The 21,426-nt window shown below is 50.0% G+C and overlaps 2 protein-coding genes and 1 long non-coding RNA gene across 9 annotated transcripts in view; 2 read left to right on the plus strand and 1 right to left on the minus strand.

Annotated features, from left to right (window-relative positions):
- Positions 1-7,834, plus strand: part of LOC101171630 (von Willebrand factor C domain-containing protein 2-like) — a 9,960-nt gene extending 2,126 nt beyond the window's left edge. The window contains exon 3 of the mRNA XM_023957916.1: positions 6,579-7,834. Within this exon, the coding sequence (XP_023813684.1) occupies positions 6,579-6,814 (236 nt within the window). The 3' untranslated portion in view covers positions 6,815-7,834. The remainder of the gene's footprint in view (positions 1-6,578) is intronic.
- Positions 482-6,585, minus strand: LOC111947795. The gene is made up of 2 exons (XR_002873742.1): positions 6,418-6,585; positions 482-610 (listed from the first exon to the last, which is right to left on the minus strand). It is a non-coding gene; the product is annotated as an uncharacterized LOC111947795 (long non-coding RNA).
- Positions 7,835-8,058: 224 nt separating the features above from the next.
- mettl22 (methyltransferase like 22) lies at positions 8,059-21,227 on the plus strand. 7 transcript variants are annotated; one of them, XM_023957910.1, is made up of 13 exons: positions 8,069-8,118; positions 8,363-8,448; positions 8,530-8,643; positions 11,956-12,109; positions 12,323-12,465; positions 12,653-12,693; positions 14,943-15,087; positions 15,811-15,882; positions 16,234-16,287; positions 18,787-18,867; positions 19,162-19,264; positions 19,734-19,902; positions 20,672-21,227. In XM_023957910.1, the coding sequence occupies exons 3-13, from the start codon at positions 8,547-8,549 to the stop codon at positions 20,852-20,854; spliced, it is 1,242 nt and encodes a 413-aa protein (XP_023813678.1). In that variant the 5' UTR covers positions 8,069-8,118; positions 8,363-8,448; positions 8,530-8,546; the 3' UTR covers positions 20,855-21,227. The 7 variants fall into 7 exon arrangements, with proteins under 7 accessions (XP_023813679.1, XP_023813678.1, XP_023813677.1 ...); XM_023957911.1 differs by lacking the exon at positions 8,363-8,448 and having other exon boundaries at positions 8,059-8,118; XM_023957909.1 differs by having other exon boundaries at positions 8,076-8,448.
- The last annotated feature ends 199 nt before the right edge of the window (positions 21,228-21,426 follow it).

The raw sequence follows: 21,426 nt of genomic DNA on the forward strand, positions 1-21,426 counted from the left end.
ACCCACAGAGCCAGGTAAATGACTTCTAAAAACTAATGGGTTACTTTACCTGGTTACTGGATCAGAATTGTAATGAAATTACTTTACTCATTACCCATTTCATAAAGTAATGCACTACTCGTTACTTTACTTTTTTGCCTCTCATCCAAATTCTCCAGAGGAAAACTGAATCCTCCTCTTTCTTTGATTTTTATAGCAATGACCTCGTATGAACCCGGTTCAAGACATCAACCTGGTTTGTTAGAATTCAGACAACAGAGTGAAAAATGACACAAAATAAGTTACAACACATGTGGTCAACGCCACGGTACAGAGCCCGTGACCTGACATGAGTAAAAAAATACTAATTCGTACCCACATCATAAAAAGTCACGTGCTATGTCATTCATGAACACGGATGTGAGCAATGCTGGGATTTACAGCAGACACTGCCACCTTTCCGTCGGTGTTTATCTCATTACAATGCATGAAAGACACGGAGGATGTTTGGACATCAGATTTATTTCTTTGAAAAATCTCTACAGAAGCATCGTAATCCCGTCTCCGTGTCTGGGTTCATCACATCCCGGTACTCTCTCCGTCCCGCCGCTTTCCGCCGCTACGTCTGTCTCTGTGACCCAAATTCATTCAAGAGGGAAAAATAAAAACAAGAATCAAACAACAGGATCTATTTATTATTGTCTCCATGAAAACAAGAAAAATATCATAAGATTTAGGACGCCTGAGCTGCCTGCCTCCCCATCCTGCAGCGGCTGTCCGTCTGCCGGCATAACATCCCAGGCAGAGGCACGCCATGCCGCTCCGGCAAACAAACACCTGCACCAGAAACCCACTAACGTGCACCAGAAACCCACTAACGTGCACCAGAAACCCACTAACGTGCACCAGAAACCCACTAACGTGCACCAGAAAACCACTAATGTGCACCAGAAACCCACTCTCATGTACCAGAAACCCACTAATGTGCACCAGAAACCCACTAATGTGTACCAGAAACCCACTCTCATGTACCAGAAACCCACTCTCATGTACCAGAAACCCACTCTCATGTACCAGAAACCCACTAACGTGCACCAGAAACCCACTCTCATGTACCAGAAACCCACTCTCATGTACCAGAAACCCACTAATGTGCACCAGAAACCCACTCTCATGTACCAGAAACCCACTAACGTGCACCGGACACCCACTAATGTGTACCAGAAACCCACTCTCATGTACCAGAAACCCACTAACGTGTACCAGAAACCCACTCTCATGTACCAGAAACCCACTCTCATGTACCAGAAACCCACTCTCATGTACCAGAAACCCACTAACGTGTACCAGAAACCCACTCTCATGTACCAGAAACCCACTCTCATGTACCAGAAACCCACTCTCATGTAACAGAAACCCACTCTAATGTACCAGAAACCCACTGATGTGCACCAGAAACCCACTCTCATGTACCAGAAACCCACTAACGTGCACCTGACACCCACTAATGTGTACCAGAAACCCACTCTCATGTACCAGAAACCCACTAACGTGTACCAGAAACCCACTAACGTGTACCAGAAACCCACTCTCATGTACCAGAAACCCACTCTCATGTACCAGAAACCCACTAACGTGTACCAGAAACCCACTGATGTGCACCAGAAACCCACTAATGTGTACCAGAAACCCACTAACGTGCACCAGAAACCCACTCTCATGTACCAGAAACCCACTCTCATGTACCAGAAACCCACTCTCATGTAACAGAAACCCACTCTAATGTACCAGAAACCCACTGATGTGCACCAGAAACCCACTAATGTGTACCAGAAACCCACTAACGTGTACCAGAAACCCACTCTCATGTACCAGAAACCCACTCTCATGCAACAGAAACCCACTCTAATGTACCAGAAACCCACTAATGTGCACCAGAAACCCACTAATGTGCACCAGAAACCCACTTTCATGTTCCAGAAACCCACTAACGTGCACCAGAAACCCACTAACGTGCACCAGAAACCCAATAATTTGCACCAGAAACCCACTAACGTGCACCAGAAACCCTCTAACGTGCACCAGAAACCCACTAACGTGCACCAACAAACCCACTAACGTGCACCAGAAACCCACTAACGTGTACCAGAAACCCACTAAAGTGCACCAGAAACCCACTAACGTGCACCAGAAACCAACTAACGTGCACCAAAAACCCACTAACGTGCACCAGAAACCCACTAACGTGCACCAGAAACCCACTCTCATGTACCAGAAACCCACTCTCATGTAACAGAAACCCACTCTAATGTACCAGAAACCCACTGATGTGCACCAGAAACCCACTAATGTGTACCAGAAACCCACTAACGTGTACCAGAAACCCACTCTCATGTACCAGAAACCCACTCTCATGTAACAGAAACCCACTCTAATGTACCAGAAACCCACTAATGTGCACCAGAAACCCACTCTCATGTACCAGAAACCCACTCTCATGTACCAGAAACCCACTCTCATGTAACAGAAACCCACTCTAATGTACCAGAAACCCACTGATGTGCACCAGAAACCCACTAATGTGTACCAGAAACCCACTAACGTGTACCAGAAACCCACTCTCATGTACCAGAAACCCACTCTCATGCAACAGAAACCCACTCTAATGTACCAGAAACCCACTAATGTGCACCAGAAACCCACTAATGTGCACCAGAAACCCACTTTCATGTTCCAGAAACCCACTAACGTGCACCAGAAACCCACTAACGTGCACCAGAAACCCAATAATTTGCACCAGAAACCCACTAACGTGTACCAGAAACCCACTAACGTGCACCAGAAACCAACTAACGTGCACCAAAAACCCACTAACGTGCACCAGAAACCCACTAACGTGCACCAACAAACCCACTAACGTGCACCAGAAACCCACTAACGTGTACCAGAAACCCACTAACGTGCACCAGAAACCAACTAACGTGCACCAAAAACCCACTAACGTGCACCAGAAACCCACTAACGTGCACCAGAAACCCACTCTCATGTACCAGAAACCCACTAATGTGCACCAGAAACCCACTCTCATGTACCAGAAACCCACTCTCATGTACCAGAAACCCACTCTCATGTACCAGAAACCCACTAATGTGCACCAGAAACCCACTCTCATGTACCAGAAACCCACTAATGTGCACCAGAAACCCACTCTCATGTACCAGAAACCCACTCTCATGTACCAGAAACCCACTCTCATGTACCAGAAACCCACTAATGTGCACCAGAAACCCACTCTCATGTACCAGAAACCCACTCTCATGTAACAGAAACCCACTCTAATGTACCAGAAACCCACTGATGTGCACCAGAAACCCACTAATGTGTACCAGAAACCCACTAACGTGTACCAGAAACCCACTCTCATGTACCAGAAACCCACTCTCATGTAACAGAAACCCACTCTAATGTACCAGAAACCCACTAATGTGCACCAGAAACCCACTCTCATGTACCAGAAACCCACTCTCATGTACCAGAAACCCATTCTCATGTAACAGAAACCCACTCTAATGTACCAGAAACCCACTGATGTGCACCAGAAACCCACTAATGTGTACCAGAAACCCACTAACGTGTACCAGAAACCCACTCTCATGTACCAGAAACCCACTCTCATGCAACAGAAACCCACTCTAATGTACCAGAAACCCACTAATGTGCACCAGAAACCCACTAATGTGCACCAGAAACCCACTTTCATGTTCCAGAAACCCACTCTAATGTACCAGAAACCCACTAATGTGCACCAGAAACCCACTAATGTGCACCAGAAACCCACTCTAATGTACCAGAAACCCACTAACGTGCACCAGAAACCCACTAACGTGCACCAGAAACCCAATAATTTGCACCAGAAACCCACTAACGTGTACCAGAAACCCACTAACGTGCACCAGAAACCAACTAACGTGCACCAAAAACCCACTAACGTGCACCAGAAACCCACTAACGTGCACCAACAAACCCACTAACGTGCACCAGAAACCCACTAACGTGTACCAGAAACCCACTAACGTGCACCAACAAACCCACTAACGTGCACCAGAAACCCACTAACGTGTACCAGAAACCCACTAACGTGCACCAGAAACCAACTAACGTGCACCAAAAACCCACTAACGTGCACCAGAAACCCACTAACGTGCACCAGAAACCCACTCTCATGTACCAGAAACCCACTAATGTGCACCAGAAACCCACTCTCATGTACCAGAAACCCACTCTCATGTACCAGAAACCCACTCTCATGTACCAGAAACCCACTAATGTGCACCAGAAACCCACTCTCATGTACCAGAAACCCACTAATGTGCACCAGAAACCCACTCTCATGTACCAGAAACCCACTCTCATGTACCAGAAACCCACTCTCATGTACCAGAAACCCACTAATGTGCACCAGAAACCCACTCTCATGCACCAGAAACACCTTCAGCATGATGGCGGCTCCTCTCACCTCTCTTCTTCTCTGGACTCTGGAAACCACAGAGGCATTCCAAACACTTAAACCGCGCTTCACCCAGGCATCCATGCTCCCCCACCTGGACCCAGCCATCCAATGTATCGTAGAGGTGGACGCTTCTAGCGCAGGGCTCAGAGCCGTGCTTTCACATCGTCATGGTGAGCCAGCCAAGAGGTCCCAGTGGGCTTACTTTTCCAAGACACTTAAGACTGTGGAACGAAACTATGACGTGGGCGACCAGGAACTGCTGGCCATAAAGGAGGCATTCTCCTAATGGAAGCGTTGGCTAGAAGGGTCGGCTCAACCTTTCCTGGTTCTCAGCAACCACAAGAACCTGGAGTACATGAAGTCCACCAAGCGGCTGAACCACGGCCGGCACGTTGCTGTCTGTATTTCTCAGGCTTTCACTTTCAGATCACATATCGCCCTGGGTCCAAGAACGGAAAGAGGGATGCTCTGTCACGTTTATGCAACACCTCGGCTGAAGGATAAGTCGCACCAAAACCCGTCCTGCCCTCATCACTGATCCCAGCTCCTGCTCAGTGGGACATCACGACATAGTTGACAGAACACAATGCAGCTGACGCTCCACAGCCGTCCCGTCCGGCCGATAGGGTGTTTGCTCCCCCATCCCATCAGCAATGGGTCCTCCACTATGTGCACGACTTGGCTGCAACCAGACACCCAGGTACGGCCAGCACACAAGCACCAGCCTCAAACTCTTTCTGGGGGCCCACGCTGCAGTTTGGGTTGCCCAGTACATGACCCAATGTGCATCCTGCCAAATGGCTAAGTCGCTTCGACAGCGTCCGGCCGACCTCCAGCATCCGCTGCCCATACCACCACGGCCCTGGTCACACATCCTGGTGGATTTTATCATGGATCTACCCCGGTCGAGGGGTAACACCACCATCCTCTCTGTTATTGATGGTTTCTCTAAATCTTGCCGGCTGATCATAGCTACCCACAGCACTGGAAACGGCAGAAAGACTCATAGACCGGCACTATGGTCTGGGGGGTTGGCCTCAATATCTGGTGGATTGGGAGGGGTATGGCCCAGAGGAATGCTCCTGGTTGCACAAGACGACATCCTTGACCCCCTCCCCGATCAGTGACAGACCAGCGCCCCCACCTCAGAGGGCCCCTCGCTTCCGGAGCCTGCTTACAGGAGGGGGGCTTTGTCAGAAGTCAGAACTCTGTCTCCCCCTTCTGGTCACCAACGGGAACTGCAGCATACTGCATTGAGCCAGATTTTCTGGCTCCTGACCCTGATTCAGTTTCGTAGACTTTTAGCTGAGCTAATAATCCTGCTGCATTTGGATCCTGACGCCTGTAGTATTTGTCTGACTTTTTAAGAAAAATAATCAAGGAAAAAGTACTTCATTCCTTGAGACTCATGTGCATCTGTTCTGTCATGAAGTGGTCTTCTTTTGCTCAACTTGTCAGTTTCATTCATTCATCCTTTCATCCAGCCATCCATCTTTCGCTCATCCAGGACTTGGTCGTGGGGGCAGCAGTCTAAGTAAAGATGCCCAGACTTCTCTCGGCCTGGCCACTTCCTCCAGTCCCTCTAGGGGACCCAGAGGAGTTCTCAGGACACCTTGGAGAGATGTAGTCTCTCCAAGGTGTCCTGGGTCTTGCCTGGGGTCCCCGCCCAGTGGGACATGCTGGAACACCTCTGCAGGGAGGCATCCAGAGGGCATCCAGACCAGATGCCAGAGTCATTTCAACTGGTTCCCCTGGATGTGAAGGAGCAGCGGCTTTACATTAAAAGAATAATTTCAAATGTTTATATTTTGTGTTTGTCGATCTTTGTGTCAGTGGAGTCTATAGGAAATTGCTCTCCTCTATTATCTGCCTCCAGAGGTCTCCAACATTTGTTAAAGGTCCGGGTTAAATCTGAGTTGGAGTCTTACCAAGAGTCGTGGTGGTACCAACCATTGGTACCTGGCTGCCAAATGAACCAATTTCCATTTTCCCTCAGGACTTAATACATTTCCTCAGGCAGACACTAGAGGGCAGCGGTTTTCCTGTGAATGCATAAACAATGGGTCTGAACTGTCTTCTGTCCTTCCAGGTCCAAACTGCTTTGCTGGGAGCAGGGTGATCCCAGCGGGGGGGCCTGTGGACATCAATGAATACACTGTTTGCTACTGCACGTATAAGGACGACACATGGCACACCCACCCCCATGCTACCTGTGAAGAACGCCCCCAGCCCAGCCTTACACCCAGCACTAAGCCCCCCAGAGAGGAAGATAAAAAAGGCCGGAGGGGGAGGCCAACATTCCCCAGATGGGATTTAATTCCATGAAAATGTTTTAAACAATGAAAGTCTTTCTGTGGAACAAGAAATGAACCAGAATTCAACTCCAACCCTGACTAGAGTCAGACCATCAGCTGATAGAACTTTCTGGAACAATATTCACAACAACAAAAAATCAACATTTGTCTTCAAACTCTAAACCAGAACTTGATCACAACTGAGTTAAACTAAACTGGAACCTTCCTAAAACCCAACTTTAAATTAGCCAGAATTTATCTATAATTGACTGAATGTAATTTGAACTTAAAAAGAAATAAACAAAATCTTCAAAAATGAAACAAAAGCTGCACTAGAAATTGAATAGAAACGGATGTACAGAAGCTAAAACCGGATCAGATTTTCTCAATACTAAAGTGGAACCAAACCAAGTCTAACTCTAACCAGAACTAGAACCCCAGTTTAACCACGACTCAAAAAGGACTAACCTGGAACTTAAACCAGAACTGAACTAGAACTTCACTTGCATGGTCAATGCCTCTAAGCCAATCGGATTGCAGCAGGGTCACCAGGACAGTGGTATTCTTCGTTCTCCCGTAGAACAGGCTGAGACATCCAGAGACCCCTCCCCTGAAACAGTGTGTTTGTTTATTGTCCTTAAGTCAGATGACGTTCTGCTCGGCCATCTTCCTCGTGCAGCAAAGCCTCTGAAGAGATCAACGCCTGAAGCTTTAGCAGCTGAAGCTTTGGTCAATTATTGATGCCAATGGAAACAGTTGCTGCAGAGAACCATCTCTGAGTGAACATGTTGATATCTGAAGATGAAGAAGAACAGACGAACAAGAGTTTGATTTGCTAGAGGAAAATCTGACTCCTCATGACTCCATGACTCTCCTTCTGTTCCAGTCATTCGTGTCAGTGAAACAGTGCAGTGTGTTTGTGGGTTGTTGAACTTTTCAACAGAACTCTTCTTTTAGAAGTGTCAGCGGGTCTAAAGACTGTTCTGTGGACGGTTTCAGTGTCTGGATGCTACAATAAAGACTTTGTTTGGTGTGAAAGTCTTCCACTTCATTTGGAGCCTCTATTTTTGTCTTCCAACATGAATCCTCCCAGTAATGTGCACGTGTCTGTTCTTAAACTCTGCTCACATTACTGCATTGCTTGACGCGACGCCATCTTGGTGAGGTCGATGGCGCCCTCATGACAATGATCTCACATTCACATGTACTTTACTCTGGAACTCCTCGTGGCATATACAGGCCGACAGCACCATCTATTGGTGGCGGTGGTTATTACTGCTGTCTGTCACAACATAACACACAGCACAGCTGTCATGGCCGCCCCCCACTTCCACGGTGAGTTCAGTCCTTAGATGATCTCTGTTTCCTCAGCGCTCGTCAGCACCGCGTCTGCGCTCCTCTTCCTCAGAAAACACATCATACTTCAAATATCAAACGTATTGCCATCCGGATTTGACCAGTTAAACCTCCCAGAGTTCTGAATTCAAGCCTTGGGAAGCAAGTTCTTCTTTAGCACCAGCCTGCGTGTGACCCCCCCACGCTGTGTTGCTTACGTCATCTGTCTGTGATCGGCGCGCAGACGGACCCACGTCACCGGAGACCAGCGTCTCTGCTGCGTCTGGGTCCTGACTGGTTCTGCAGGATTCGGACCTTCGGTTCTTGGACGTATGTGTAGAGCGGCCGGTCTGCTAAGGACCTGGAGGCAGCTCCAGGACCGGGACTGATGGTTGTGGTTGTTGCCCTCAGGGTCGTAGCCGCTCTCCATGGATCACGTGACCTTTGAGTCCGACATGGTCCTGTCAGACGTGCACATGCACCTGCCCAGCGCCGGGAGCCTCATGCCGGGTCTGGACTCTGCAGGTGAGTTTCATGGTCCTGCTTCCTTCCTGCTGTGTTAAAGCTGCCTGTCTGGATTCAAACCGCACACCTGTTCTCCTCAGTTTGCTCGTCTTCTGATCTGTATTCACAGCTTTCCCGGGGGTCTGTTCATTCTGATGATGATGATGATGATGATGATGATGTCGTTTTCTGGGACATAGTTTCTGCAGAGCAGCAGGAGTTCATTAGAAATTCACCTCTAATTGTGGGGGTGCGTGGTGGGGGGGGTGGGGTGGTGGTCTGGCTTGGCTTGGGGGGGTGGTCCCTTTGCCTGTGCTGGGGGGGGTTGGCGGGGGGCCCTGCTCGGGTGGGGGGGCCCAGCGGCGCCGGATGGGCTGCCCATCTGCACCTGGGGCTGGGATCGGCCCTTCCCTGGCTCTGGGACGGGACGGGACAACCCTCTCGGGGCCCCCGGTCGCTCTGGGTGTCACCCGCTTCGGCTGCGGGGTCTGGGGTGGGGTGGGGGGCTTGTCGGCCCTGTCCTGTGGGGGGGCGTTCTGGGGGGGAGGGGGGGCCCATTATTAGTACGGGTCGGGGGGGCTAGCGGGTCGGGGTCTCCGCTGAGGCAATCAGTGGTTGCCTCGGCCGGTTGGCCTCCTCGGTCCCGTCGAGGCCTGACCAGAGCTCTTCTAGGGCCGGCGTCTGGGGGTGGGGGCCTGGGCTTGCTCCGGGGGGGGGGCGACGCCTTCTGGCTCCTCTCTCTCTGTGTGGGGTGGGTGGTGCCGGGCCTGGGGTGTCGGCGCCTCCGGTGGTGGGCCCCTGGGCTGGGTGGCCCTGGCCCCTTTGCTGGGGGTGGGCTGGGGGACGGCTGTTTGACCACCGGGGGACAGTCTACCAGCTGTCCCCAACTTACCCCCTTCCTTATATAACCTCATATTAGGGTGAGGGGGTGGGGGGTCTAGCCTGCGATGCGCCTTGGGGGGGGGCTACTTGGGAGTGGCCCCCCTCCTATGGTTGCCGTATGGAGTGGGCCCCCCCTCTTTCGGTTTTATTTGCACCTTAGACATGTAGGGTCCTTGGTAGGGGGGGTGCTTGGACATCACTGCAAGCAAGCAGCAGATGTCCTCCTGGCACCCTACCCGCCAATTTTAACCGCACCTTAGACATTTAGGGTCCCTAGGTGGGGAGGGTGAGGGGACATCACTGTGAGTAATCAGGAGACGTCCCCTTAGTGCCCTACTCGCCAATTTTAACTGCACCCCCCTTAGTACACACACCCCTCCCCCTTCAATATATACATTCAAACATAAACACACACACATGCACACAAACACCCTCTCAAACACCCATACACGCACACACATTTTACAAGGAAGGTGGGACCTGGGTCCATCTGTCCCCTACCCCTTCCCTGGTGGGGGGTGCGGGCCCCTTGGCGATGGCGGCCGTGTCCCTTGGGTGCCGGCTCCCTGGGCCCGGCGGTGCTCTCTCCGCACGGTGGGGGGGTTCATATTACACCTGAGCCGGGGGTGTTCGTGTCCCTGGGGGGTGGGTCCTGGTCCTTGCCCCTGGGCGCTGGGCCCCGCCAAACTTCCAACATGGCCGAGCCTGGTCGGGCCATATTTATAACATCCCTTGTGGGCCGCCCTTTTTTCCCGGGGTTCCCCCCTCCTGGGCGGGGGCGGCGGGCCCCTGCCTTGCTCCTGCCTGGACCAACCGTGGGCCGGGTGGGTGGCTGCCTGGAGTGCGGAGCGGGTCTCCCTTGGGGGGTCCTGGCTCGTACCTGGGGTCGGGGCGGGGGGATGCCCGGAACTCCTGGGTGGTGGTGGGGTGCTCGTCTGGGGCTGTGGGCGTCCCTCTCCGGTGGGGCCCTGCGTTGGGCTCTTCCGGCGCGGCGGGGGGCTGCTTTCCTGGCTGGGCTGGGGCGGCGCTCTCTTTCCCTCTGCGCCTCCCTGCTCTCTGGCTCTGGGGGCCTCGCGGCGGTCCTGCTGGCCCTGGCCTGGGTGGCGGTCTTGGTCGCCCGGGGGGCGGTTGTTCCCTGCCTGTTCCCGTGTGGCGTTGGGGGAATTCCGGCTGCCGCTGCTGCTGCGGCGGGGGTATGGGTGTGGGGGTGGCTGGGCGCTCCTCCTCCTTCTTTTCACATTCCACCATCCATTTTAGAAGAACATAAACACTCACCTGAGCACAGGTGTTGGCTCACCTTTGCACTAATAGTTTGCATGATTGAATGAATGAAAGATTTCACACTAGTTGGTTTAAAGGCATAGGTATGCGTTCGTGAACACTATCTGTTTTGTGTGCATGTTGACATGTGGACATTTTTGCGGCTAGCAGGTGTGTTGATAATATTTGAGTGTGTGCGAACAGGCCCCGCCCTTTTTGTACTACATTTGAACCTTACCGTAACGATAAACAACCAGTAAACCTGTCTGCTCTATGCTGCTTCATGGTCTTACCCCCCTTCCCCTCCTATTATCACCCTCCTACCCCCCCCTCTCTCTAACGTCCCTCTCTCTTCTTCCCCTCTTTCCTTTTCCGTCCGGTCCAACACCAAAGATTTTCAAACATGATTGAAATTAATAAATTTTGGCCTCAATTACAAAAGGGGTTTATTCAGACATACCTTTGGTTTGTCTGAAGATGAATAACCCCTCTTGTTAAGATAAAATATGTCCAACACAAGAGGCCCTCAGCTCTCATCTGTTTGCCTAGCTGTTGGACAGGACAAGTTAAAAAAAAAAAAAAAAAAAAAGAAATTCACCTCTAAGTTGTGGGCGGGACTTGTGGCACAGAGCAAACCCATCCCCCTTCCTGTCACTTATGTCTTTGTTCCCCCTCTCTCCAGCTAGCTTACAGCCCCTCACACCCCCCCATCCTAACATTAGCGTAGCAACAGAAACAGCAGCAGCATCAGATCCATCCATCCGTCCGGTTCTGATCCAGATTCCAGCTCAGACCAGGAAAACACAGACGTTCATGGATCTGTTGGTCAGCAGGTGGATGATCAGAAAGGGGCGGAGCTTTGAGACTTTCGTCCCGCCCAGTTCAGTCGCCGCATCACAACTGAGAGCTTTTTCGAACGCGGCTTTTAACGACTCCTGATTCACAATTTGAATAAATTCTTGTTAAAATGTCGTCCATCATGTTAAAAAACAGCAAAACAGCTTTTTCATCTCCACATGAAATCAAATGAAAGCAGCTCAGCCGACAGGCAGACATCTCAGATCTGATGATGAGGCAGTCCTAACCCAAACAGAGACTCAGTGTTTACGCCCTGCTCAGTCAGCTGACGTCTCTTCTCGGACCGTTTCATGTCCTCATCATATTTCAGCTGAATTTCTGCTGGTCTGTCAGTCTTCATGTCCAGATTCAGGATCCTGCTAGAAAACCACGACAGCGGTGATCTCAGGAAAACCGTGGAAGAAGAGGAAGAGCGTCCGCAGGAAGACAGACGGGTGGAGGAGGAGCCAAAGTTGGATGAAGACGGAGACCTGGACCTGACAGACCGGTAAGAAAACAGACCTGTCCTGGTTAGTCATGGAGCCGTGTCACCGAGTTAATCACCAGGTTCTTCAGGAACCCAGAAGAACCTTTGAAACCATCAATCATAAAGCTGACTGTCAGTCTGAGCAACACTTCCTGTTTGCAGCAGAAGACAACAGCTGATGTTCGGTCAGTCAGTAGGTCGCACTCCACTCACCCTGTCCTTTGACCTCCTCAGACCCCGTAGAGACCCTAAAGGGGACAGTGGGCGGGACCCGGTTTGTCCGGTCATTCTCAAACAGTCCGACCCAAAGCTGGAGCAGGAGCAGCAGAACACGGAGGCAGAAGACGGTTGTGTTTTTGAAAATGTCCTAAAGATCGGTAAGAGACTAAATTCTTGGATGTTTTCATGCCAGTCTTCATTTTAAAGCCCAGAAATATGTTTTCATCCGAGTGTCCAACGTGGTCCAGTCAGGGTCAGATGAGGACAGGAAGGGATGACAACAGTCCCCAAACACTCATTCCTCAGAGCTGACCTGTGCATCTAACACCTGAACATGTGTTTCAGAGCATGCCATGGCGACGCCTTTAGAAGATGTTGGCAAACAGGTGAGAGCGGCATATTCTGCTGTGTGTGTGTGTGTGGGGGGGGGGGGGGGGGCGCTGATCAATGGTGATGATTGGAAGATGACTGAGTCTTCATGGAAACTGCCCGCCCTGTTCTGTACATCCATCTGTAAATAGGGATGGGTACCGAGGCCCGGTATTGAACGAGCCCCGGTACTGAACCAGCCCCGGTACTGAACCAGCCCCGGTACAGAACCAGCCCCGGTACTGAACCAGCCCCGGTACTGAACCAGCCCCGGTACTGAACCAGCCCCGGTACTGAACGAGACCCGGTACTGAACCAGCCCCGGTACTGAACGAGCCCTGGTATTGAACCAGCCCCGGTACTGAACGAGACCCGGTACTGAACCAGCCCCGGTACTGAACGAGCCCCGGTACTGAACCAGCCCCGGTACTGAACGAGCCCCGGTACTGAACCAGCCCCGGTACTGAACGAGACCCGGTACTGAACCAGCCCCGGTACTGAACGAGCCCTGGTATTGAACCAGCCCCGGTACTGAACGAGACCCGGTACTGAACCAGCCCCGGTACTGAACGAGCCCTGGTATTGAACCAGCCCCGGTACTGAACGAGACCCGGTACTGAACGAGCCCTGGTATTGAACCAGCCCCGGTACTGAACGAGACCCGGTACTGAACGAGCCCCGGTACTGAACGAGCCCCGGTATTGAACCAGCCCCGGTACTGAACGAGACCCGGTACTGAACCAGCCCCGGTACTGAACCAGCCCCGGTACTGAACGAGCCCTGGTATTGAACGAGCCCCGGTACTGAAAGAGACCCGGTACTGAACCAGCCCCGGCATTGAACGAGCCCCGGTACTTAACCAGCCCCGGTGCTGAACCAGCCCCGGTACTGAACGAGCCCCGGTAATGAACCAGCCCTGGTACTGAACCAGCCCCGGTACTTAACCAGCCCCGGTGCTGAACCAGCCCCGGTACTGAACGAGCCCCGGTACTGAACCAGCCCCGGTGATGAACCAGCCCCGGTACTGAACCAGCCCCGGTACTGAACGAGCCCCGGTACTGAACGAGCCCCGGTACTGAACCAGCCCCGGTGATGAACCAGCCCCGGTACTGAACCAGCCCCGGTGATGAACCAGCCCTGGTACTGAACCAGCCCCGGTACTGAACGAGCCCCGGTACTGAACCAGCCCCGGTGATGAACCAGCCCCGGTACTGAACCAGCCCCGGTACTGAACCAGCCCCGGTACTGAACCAGCCCCGGCATTGAACGAGCCCCTGGTCAACATTGTTCAAGACCGCAGTATCGTAAAGATCTGACCTCAACGGTTCTGCTACCGGTTCTGGAGAAGTCACTTTTTTTTGGTGTCCCAGAGATATAAACGTTGTCTGCCATATTTAACTCACCAAGTCAGTCTATTTTCTGTTAATTCATGATGATATTAATGTCGCTATTCTCGCTGAAGAGGAGAGGTCTGTCTGGTATTTGTGTGCACGGGGGGCGGGGCTTTTGTTCTGACAGCACGCGGCGTGCGTAAAATTAATGAAATTTGTGCCAGAGCGCCCCGACTATAATGTCAACCTATGATGACCGTATTTAGCGCCCTCTGTGTAGAACAGACTGAGGAGCGCGGGGAAAACAACTCTCACCTGTAGAGGATGTGAACAGGTGAACGGGTTAACAGGTGAGAGGAAAAGCAGGTAGAGAGGCGGGGGAGGGGCTTTGGCTACAAACTGTCAGAGACGGAAACACGGAAAAAGACTCTTTCTGGGATGATCTTATGAAGTCAAACATTTATTTAATTTGTTTTATATTTACATCATGACAGCCATATGTCCAAACATTGCTGTTTATTTTTCTTTAAATAACTTCTTTTTTCAATTATTTTTACTTTTCAAGTTGGAAAATGTATAAAGTAAAATGTTTTGTTAAAAAAAACAATGTTGCATAATAAGGAAATAAAACACTTTATGTTCTTAATTTGTTATTTATTTATTTTTCATCCTGAAAAAGTATCGATAAGAGTTTCATTAAAATACTGGATCGATAAGCAGCATCAATAAGAGTAGTAGTACCGTTAAAACCTTAACGATACCCATCCCTACCTGTAAATGAATCTGTCACCTCAAATGTTCCAAGAAGAACTTTGACGATGATTCATTTAAGTAAAGCTAATGTAACCAATCAGGGGTCTGAATCCTGTTTCTGATTTCCTATAAAGGAGGCGGAGCTTCGCCGGTGTTCAGCTCACGTTCTGTTGTTTTACCAGGTGTGGCGAGGGGCGCTCTTCCTGGCCGATTTCATCCTGTCCCGGCCGGACGTGTTCAGAGGGGCAACGGTCCTGGAGCTGGGCTCCGGAACAGGCTTAACCAGCATCGTCATGGCAACCACCGCCAGAACCGTTTACTGCACAGGTATGGCACAGAGGATGACCGAGCTTGAGGTCCCACATGTTGAGAGCATCTGCAGGACGACCAAAGCTTGTTTCACATCAGCTGGAGTCTGCTCCGATTTCGAAGCAACCATGACGACGGACGGACGGATGGATAGAAATGACATGGAAATGATATCAGAGCAGTTCACGGGGGCCCTGCACACAGATTTGAAAGGATTCCTGCACACCTGAGTCTTCTCTGGAGCGTTGAACTGATCCCCCCGTGTCCCACACTTCTCTCTACGTAGGATTTGCCTTTCAGCGTTTCCCTTCAGGGGTCGCCACAGCCAATCAGCTTTCACTGATTCACACGGTGGTTTGGCAGAGTTTCACGCCGATGCCCTCCTGACACAAGCCTGTATTGTGTCTGGGCTGGGGACAGGCACAGGGGGAACCAGACTCGTGGCTGCATAGTTGGGCAGTAGGGTGAAAAGTCTTACCCCAGGACTCACCCTGGGTGAAGCCCCCCCCCCCCCCCCCCCCCATGGGAATTAAACCCAGATTTCCCTTGTGCCAGTCCTGCACAGAACCAACAGATCTTTATGGATACAGTGGATTATTACTGTATTGTGTTATTACTAACGGATCACCACAGATCTGGATCACTAAGTCAATCTTAGTTTAAGTTCTGTTTAAAGGGACTGATTTGATCTCAGATTGTAGAAATCTACAAAAAGGTGTTTTTGTTTCTTTCCTGCCACAGATGTTGGTGACGACATTCTCCGCTTGTGCAGACGAAATGTTTCTTTAAATCATCGTTTAATGGAGCCTTCAGGTAAAATATAGATTTCAAATGTCTCAACGTTACCAGATGTTCAGCAGTTGTATTTATTTGGAAGCACTTCTTTTTTTTTTTCCTCTGCTGTGTTTCCTGTTAAACACGGATGGATCCGTTAGTGTCATTGATCTTTGACCTCATAAACGTAGAGCTTCCTTCTGATGTTTCCGTCTCCTGGATGAAGATGTCTTGATACAGTTTAACGTCTTCAGACGTCTTTCCTGTTGCTGTCTTCATCCAAATGTTTGCTCTGGTCACAACCACTGTATTGGGTTTACCCTAAACTGCATGTATGTAACACGCGTGTGAGCGTTGATGGATCCCTGTGACCAGCGTTTGTTCTGTCAGGGGGGGAGGTGAGGGTGAGACAGCTCGACTGGCTGCAACATGGCTTCTGTACAGGTAACACACACACCTCACCCCCACTACACTGTAACCAAGTACATCATGGGAGTCTGACCCCCCAGCAGGGTTTCTTCATGTTCCTGTGAAACAAAAAAACCACATTCAAGCTTGTTAGGAAAACACAACGTTTGTAGGAGTCAAAGCAAAAGTCAAACTAAAGCAAAGCAACAGCAGAGACACATGTCTGTACACAGATACAACGTAGGGTCAGAAGTAGGGCTGTAACTGTTTTAACAATTCTCTTCATGTCATAGTTTGTGCTTTCTGATCCCATTCATCATTGATTTTCGGTTCGTTTTGATCCGATCCTCTGACCTAAAGTGGATCCAGATCCTCTGTCCTAAAGTGGATCCTCTGCCCTAAAGTGGATCCAGATCCTCTGCCCTAAAGTGGATCCAGATCCTCTGCCCTAAAGTGGATCCAGATCCTCTGTCCTAAAGTGGATCCAGATCCTCTGTCCTAAAGTGGATCCAGATCCTCTGCCCTAAAGTGGATCCAGATCCTCTGTCCTAAAGTGGATCCAGATCCTCTGTCCTAAAGTGGATCCAGATCCTCTGTCCTAAAGTGGATCCAGATCCTCTGTCCTAAAGTGGATCCAGATCCTCTGTCCTAAAGTAGATCCAGATCCTCTGACCTAAAGTGGATCCTCTGACCTAAAGTTGATCCAGATCCTCTGCCCTAAAGTGGATCCAGATCCTCTGCCCTAAAGTGGATCCAGATCCTCTGCCCTAAAGTGGATCCAGATCCTCTGCCCTAAAGTGGATCCAGATCCTCTGTCCTAAAGTGGATCCAGATCCTCTGCCCTAAAGTGGATCCAGATCCTCTGCCCTAAAGTGGATCCAGATCCTCTGCCCTAAAGTGGATCCAGATCCTCTGCCCTAAAGTAGATCCAGATCCTCTGACCTAAAGTGGATCCTCTGCCCTAAAGTGGATCCTCTGCCTTAAAGTGGATCCAGATCCTCTGTCCTAAAGTGGATCCAGATCCTCTGTCCTAAAGTGGATCCAGATCCTCTGTCCTAAAGTAGATCCAGATCCTCTGCCCTAAAGTGGATCCAGATCCTCTGCCCTAAAGTAGATCCAGATCCTCTGACCTAAAGTGGATCCTCTGCCCTAAAGTGGATCCAGATCCTCTGCCCTAAAGTGGATCCAGATCCTCTGCCCTAAAGTGGATCCAGATCCTCTGCCCTAAAGTGGATCCAGATCCTCTGCCCTAAAGTGGATCCAGATCCTCTGACCTAAAGTGGATCCAGATCCTCTGTCCTAAAGTAGATCCAGATCCTCTGACCTAAAGTGGATCCTCTGCCCTAAAGTGGATCCAGATCCTCTGCCCTAAAGTGGATCCAGATCCTCTGCCCTAAAGTGGATCCAGATCCTCTGACCTAAAGTAGATCCAGATCCTCTGACCTAAAGTGGATCCTCTGACCTAAAGTGGATCCATATCCTCTGTCCTAAAATAGATCCAGATCCTCTGACCTAAAGTGGATCCTCTGATCTAAAGTGGATCCAGATCCTCTGACCTAAAGTGGATCCAGATCCTCTGACCTAAAGTGGATCCTCTGACCTAAAGTGGATCCAGATCCTCTGCCCTAAAGTGGATCCTCTGACCTAAAGTGGATCCAGATCCTCTGCCCTAAAGTGGATCCAGATCCTCTGACCTAAAGTGGATCCAGATCCTCTGCCCTAAAGTGGATCCAGATCCTCTGACCTAAAGTGGATCCTCTGACCTAAAGTGGATCCAGATCCTCTGCCCTAAAGTGGATCCAGATCCTTTGACCTAAAGTGGATCCAGATCCTCTGCCCTAAAGTGGATCCAGATCCTTTGACCTAAAGTGGATCCAGATCCTCTGTCCTAAAGTGGATCCAGATCCTCTTCATCCAAACCTCCAGACAGAAATTCCTGCTCCTGAACAGTTTTCCAGATTCTTGGATTTCTTCCAGATCATCAAGTTAATGAAATCTGTGTCCAAACCAACAAGTAAACTAGAATGAATGTCAAATCCATTCACATGTTAGTTTCCTAAAGTTCACCACTGTTGTTTTTCCACATCCAGAGAATCCAAAGGGAACATTCTTAGAACATTCTAGACACTGGATGGTCACATGACTTCATTCACAGTCTGTCCACACATTGGACTGGAATGATGGACTGATCCATGTTCATGACATCACACGTGTTCTCTGCTGTGATTGGTCGGTTTGACCTTATAGGAAATAAAAACCTGCTGTACATCAATCCAGATGCTATTTTCCAAGACTAATTATGGATTTTACTCTTTGAAAGGTTTTTAATTGAACTCCTTGCCTCAGACAGCAGACCAGCCTTTGCTCCTGTTGATCCTGCAGTTCTACTCATGACAGAGTGGATGAAGTTAGAGCCGTGGCATCTTTCTGTTTTAAACTCTCAGTGATGCTGGGATGCAGCTGGAGAACCTCAGAGGAACAAATATGCTGGGTTCTAGTCTGGGTTCTGGTCCATTTCCTTTCTGTGTTCCTCAGAGGCTGAAGGGGAGTTCAGCTGGAGTGAAGAGGACGTGGCTGATCTGTACGATAACACCTGCTTCATCATAGCTGCTGATGGTTTGTATTCAGGTCTTCATGCTGTGTTTTCTTCTGAAAGCTCTGCTGCAGGATGGAAACAAACCATTTGGTTGTTTTAGCTTTAGGACTCTCTCAAAAGTTGTTTTTCCTCCTTGACTCTGTCTGTGTGGGTCGGTCTCAACAATATCTGCTCAAAGAATGATGAACATAAAGTCCTTTTAAGAAACCCATCTGTTGCACCTCCGTTAGATTCTACCCGTCTATGTTTCTGATAATCATGCTTAATGCATTTGACCTGAAACCCAGACAAAGACCATCTGTTCTTTCTTCCAGTTTGCTACGACGATCACCTGACCGAAGGCCTTTTCCGAACTCTGTTCCACCTCTGCAGCCACATGTCGCACCCCTGCACCATCTTCATCTCCATCGAGAAGAGGTGAGGATGTGAGCGCGGCAGGGATGCTGGTTCCACATCCCACGGTCCATCCGGAGCAGGGAGCATGTTTGGAGGAGCCTGAGAAAACAGAACGGAGCTGCAGCTCAGAGCTCGCTTTCAGAGTCAAACGGGGTCAAGTTTGATTGACATTCCAGGGTTCAGCTTCTCCTCATCCTTTTTTAGTGAAGCCTGTTTCTGAAATGTCTTTGTTTGGGTCTAATGGAGAGTTTGACAGCTCAGGAAAATCCTCTTTCTTCTGACTTTATCCTGTCTGGTGGGTTTAGGTTCCTGGGGGTTCCTGTTGTGCCCCCTCCCATGAACAGATATTCCATCCAGTCTTTCATTACAGCAGTTGCAGCAGAGAGTTCTCTTTCTGCTTTAGGCTGGTGTTCCACACATCTGGAATTGGACCTGTGGCGCTGTGAGACCCCGGGTTGTGACCTGCCTTTGGTGTCTGCTGGTTTTTCAGGCTGAACTTCTCCCTGCGGCACATGGACGTGTGCTGTGAGGCCTACAGGCATTTCCTCCGCTGCCTGCAGCGGCTGCAGCAGACGGACGACCGCCGCTGCTGCTTCACCTTTGAAAAGCTCACTTCCAACTTTGCTCAGCTCCTGCTGTATGAGCGGGTGGAGCAGCTGGTACGTAAGTCCCACCCAACCTTTGAAACTTTGTACTGAGCTTCAGACTCAGCAGCACAGAGACAGCTGCAGGTTTCCTTCAGTTTAGATGAAACAGCAGCTGATTAAGGAAAACAACATGGCTGTCTAATTTATTCCTCACTTTTGGTCAGTAACGTCCCTGCGGTCGTCTTCTGATCCGTCTTTAAAGTGTTCCCAGTGATCTTTTAATTCTGATGCCGGTTGAGCCTAAATCTAAAAACCTGTCCTTTTCTTGGACATAGTTTCTGCAGAGCAGCCTGTTGTGGGCGGGACTGTTGGCTTGGCTAATTTCCCATCATCCCTTTGTTTACGCTCTCTCCCGCTAGCTTACAGCTCCTCAGATCCATCCGTCTGTCCGGTTCTGATCCAGAATCCAGCTCAGAACAGGAAAACAAAGACCTTCATGGGTCTGTTGGTCTGCAGGTGGAGGATCAGAAAGGGGCGGAGCAAGGAGACTTTGACCCCTCCCATTTCAGTTGCTGTGTCACAAACCCAAATGGCGTGTTTTCACCTGCTCCATATCCATCCCGATCTGAATTAAGAAATACTCAGAAATGCAGTTTTAATGTTAATTTTCGTCATAAATGTGCTCCATCCCGAGAAACACGTAGAAAACCCAAAACTCCATTTTCATCGGAGCGTCTTTAAAGTCAGAATGAAGTTTTTAGGAGACGAAAGCAGATCTGGTTTCTGCTTCAGGTTTACGTCTACACAGCTTCTTTCTGAATCCTGATCTCTTTTCATGAAGGAACTGTGGAAGCTGACGTGCACCCCCCCGTCTGAGAAGAAGGATCCTCACCCCCCTCCACCTCCACCTGCTGCCCCCCCCCTGGAAGCTCTCACGTGTCCCTGCAGACACGCCCCGCCCCAGAGACTTCCTAAGGCGGAGTCTGAGTTCCCTTCCTTCTGCCTAACCACCAAAAAACACTAGTGCGGCTCAATCTGGTGTCCTGGAGTCTAAAGCAACCCCAACCCTTTTTTGCAGAGACTTCTGGGTAATTTCTAGGGCCCTGGATTTTAGAAGTGTAGGTTCAGACGCCTCTACAAAACAGTGAGGAGCGACGGAATTTAACCAAAGGAAGGAACCGTCGCAGCAGATCTGATGTCTGGATTTTCTCTCAACTGATTTTTGATTATTTCTGGGGAGGGGGGGTCAGAAGTAATCAATGTGTGTGCTCACCTGAACATTCAAAATGAGTTTAGTCCATTCTAGCAGTCAGCGATGGAACAACTGGGCAATTCAACGACACTTTAGTTTCTGTGTCCAGTTCTTATTAATAAATAAAGGTTATCCAAACCTGGAACGCCGTCTGCCATGTTGGATCAAAGTCGAGTAAGTTCAAAGTAACCCTTGTTCTATCCTAGGCACTGTAACATTGGGAGTTGGGTCATCTAGACCCACTAGACAGAGCTCTGACCCTTTTTTCTTCAATGATTTGTGATCTTCACTGGTGTCCATGGATTACATGAATTCTTTCCACCTTTGTCATGGTAGGGGGAACA

Source organism: Oryzias latipes, chromosome 8 (genome assembly GCF_002234675.1).
Source record: "Oryzias latipes chromosome 8, ASM223467v1".
Taxonomy (NCBI): Eukaryota; Metazoa; Chordata; class Actinopteri; order Beloniformes; family Adrianichthyidae; genus Oryzias; species Oryzias latipes.

Excerpts from the sequence above, each read along its gene's own strand:
- mettl22 (XM_023957911.1), top strand. The coding sequence starts at position 8,547 with ATGGATCACGTGACCTTTGAGTCCGACATGGTCCTGTCAGACGTGCAC. Across the intron at positions 18,868-19,161 it reads CTTCATCATAGCTGCTGATG|TTTGCTACGACGATCACCTG; the intron begins GTTTGTATTCAG and ends TCTTTCTTCCAG. Across the intron at positions 19,265-19,733 it reads TTCATCTCCATCGAGAAGAG|GCTGAACTTCTCCCTGCGGC; the intron begins GTGAGGATGTGA and ends CTGGTTTTTCAG.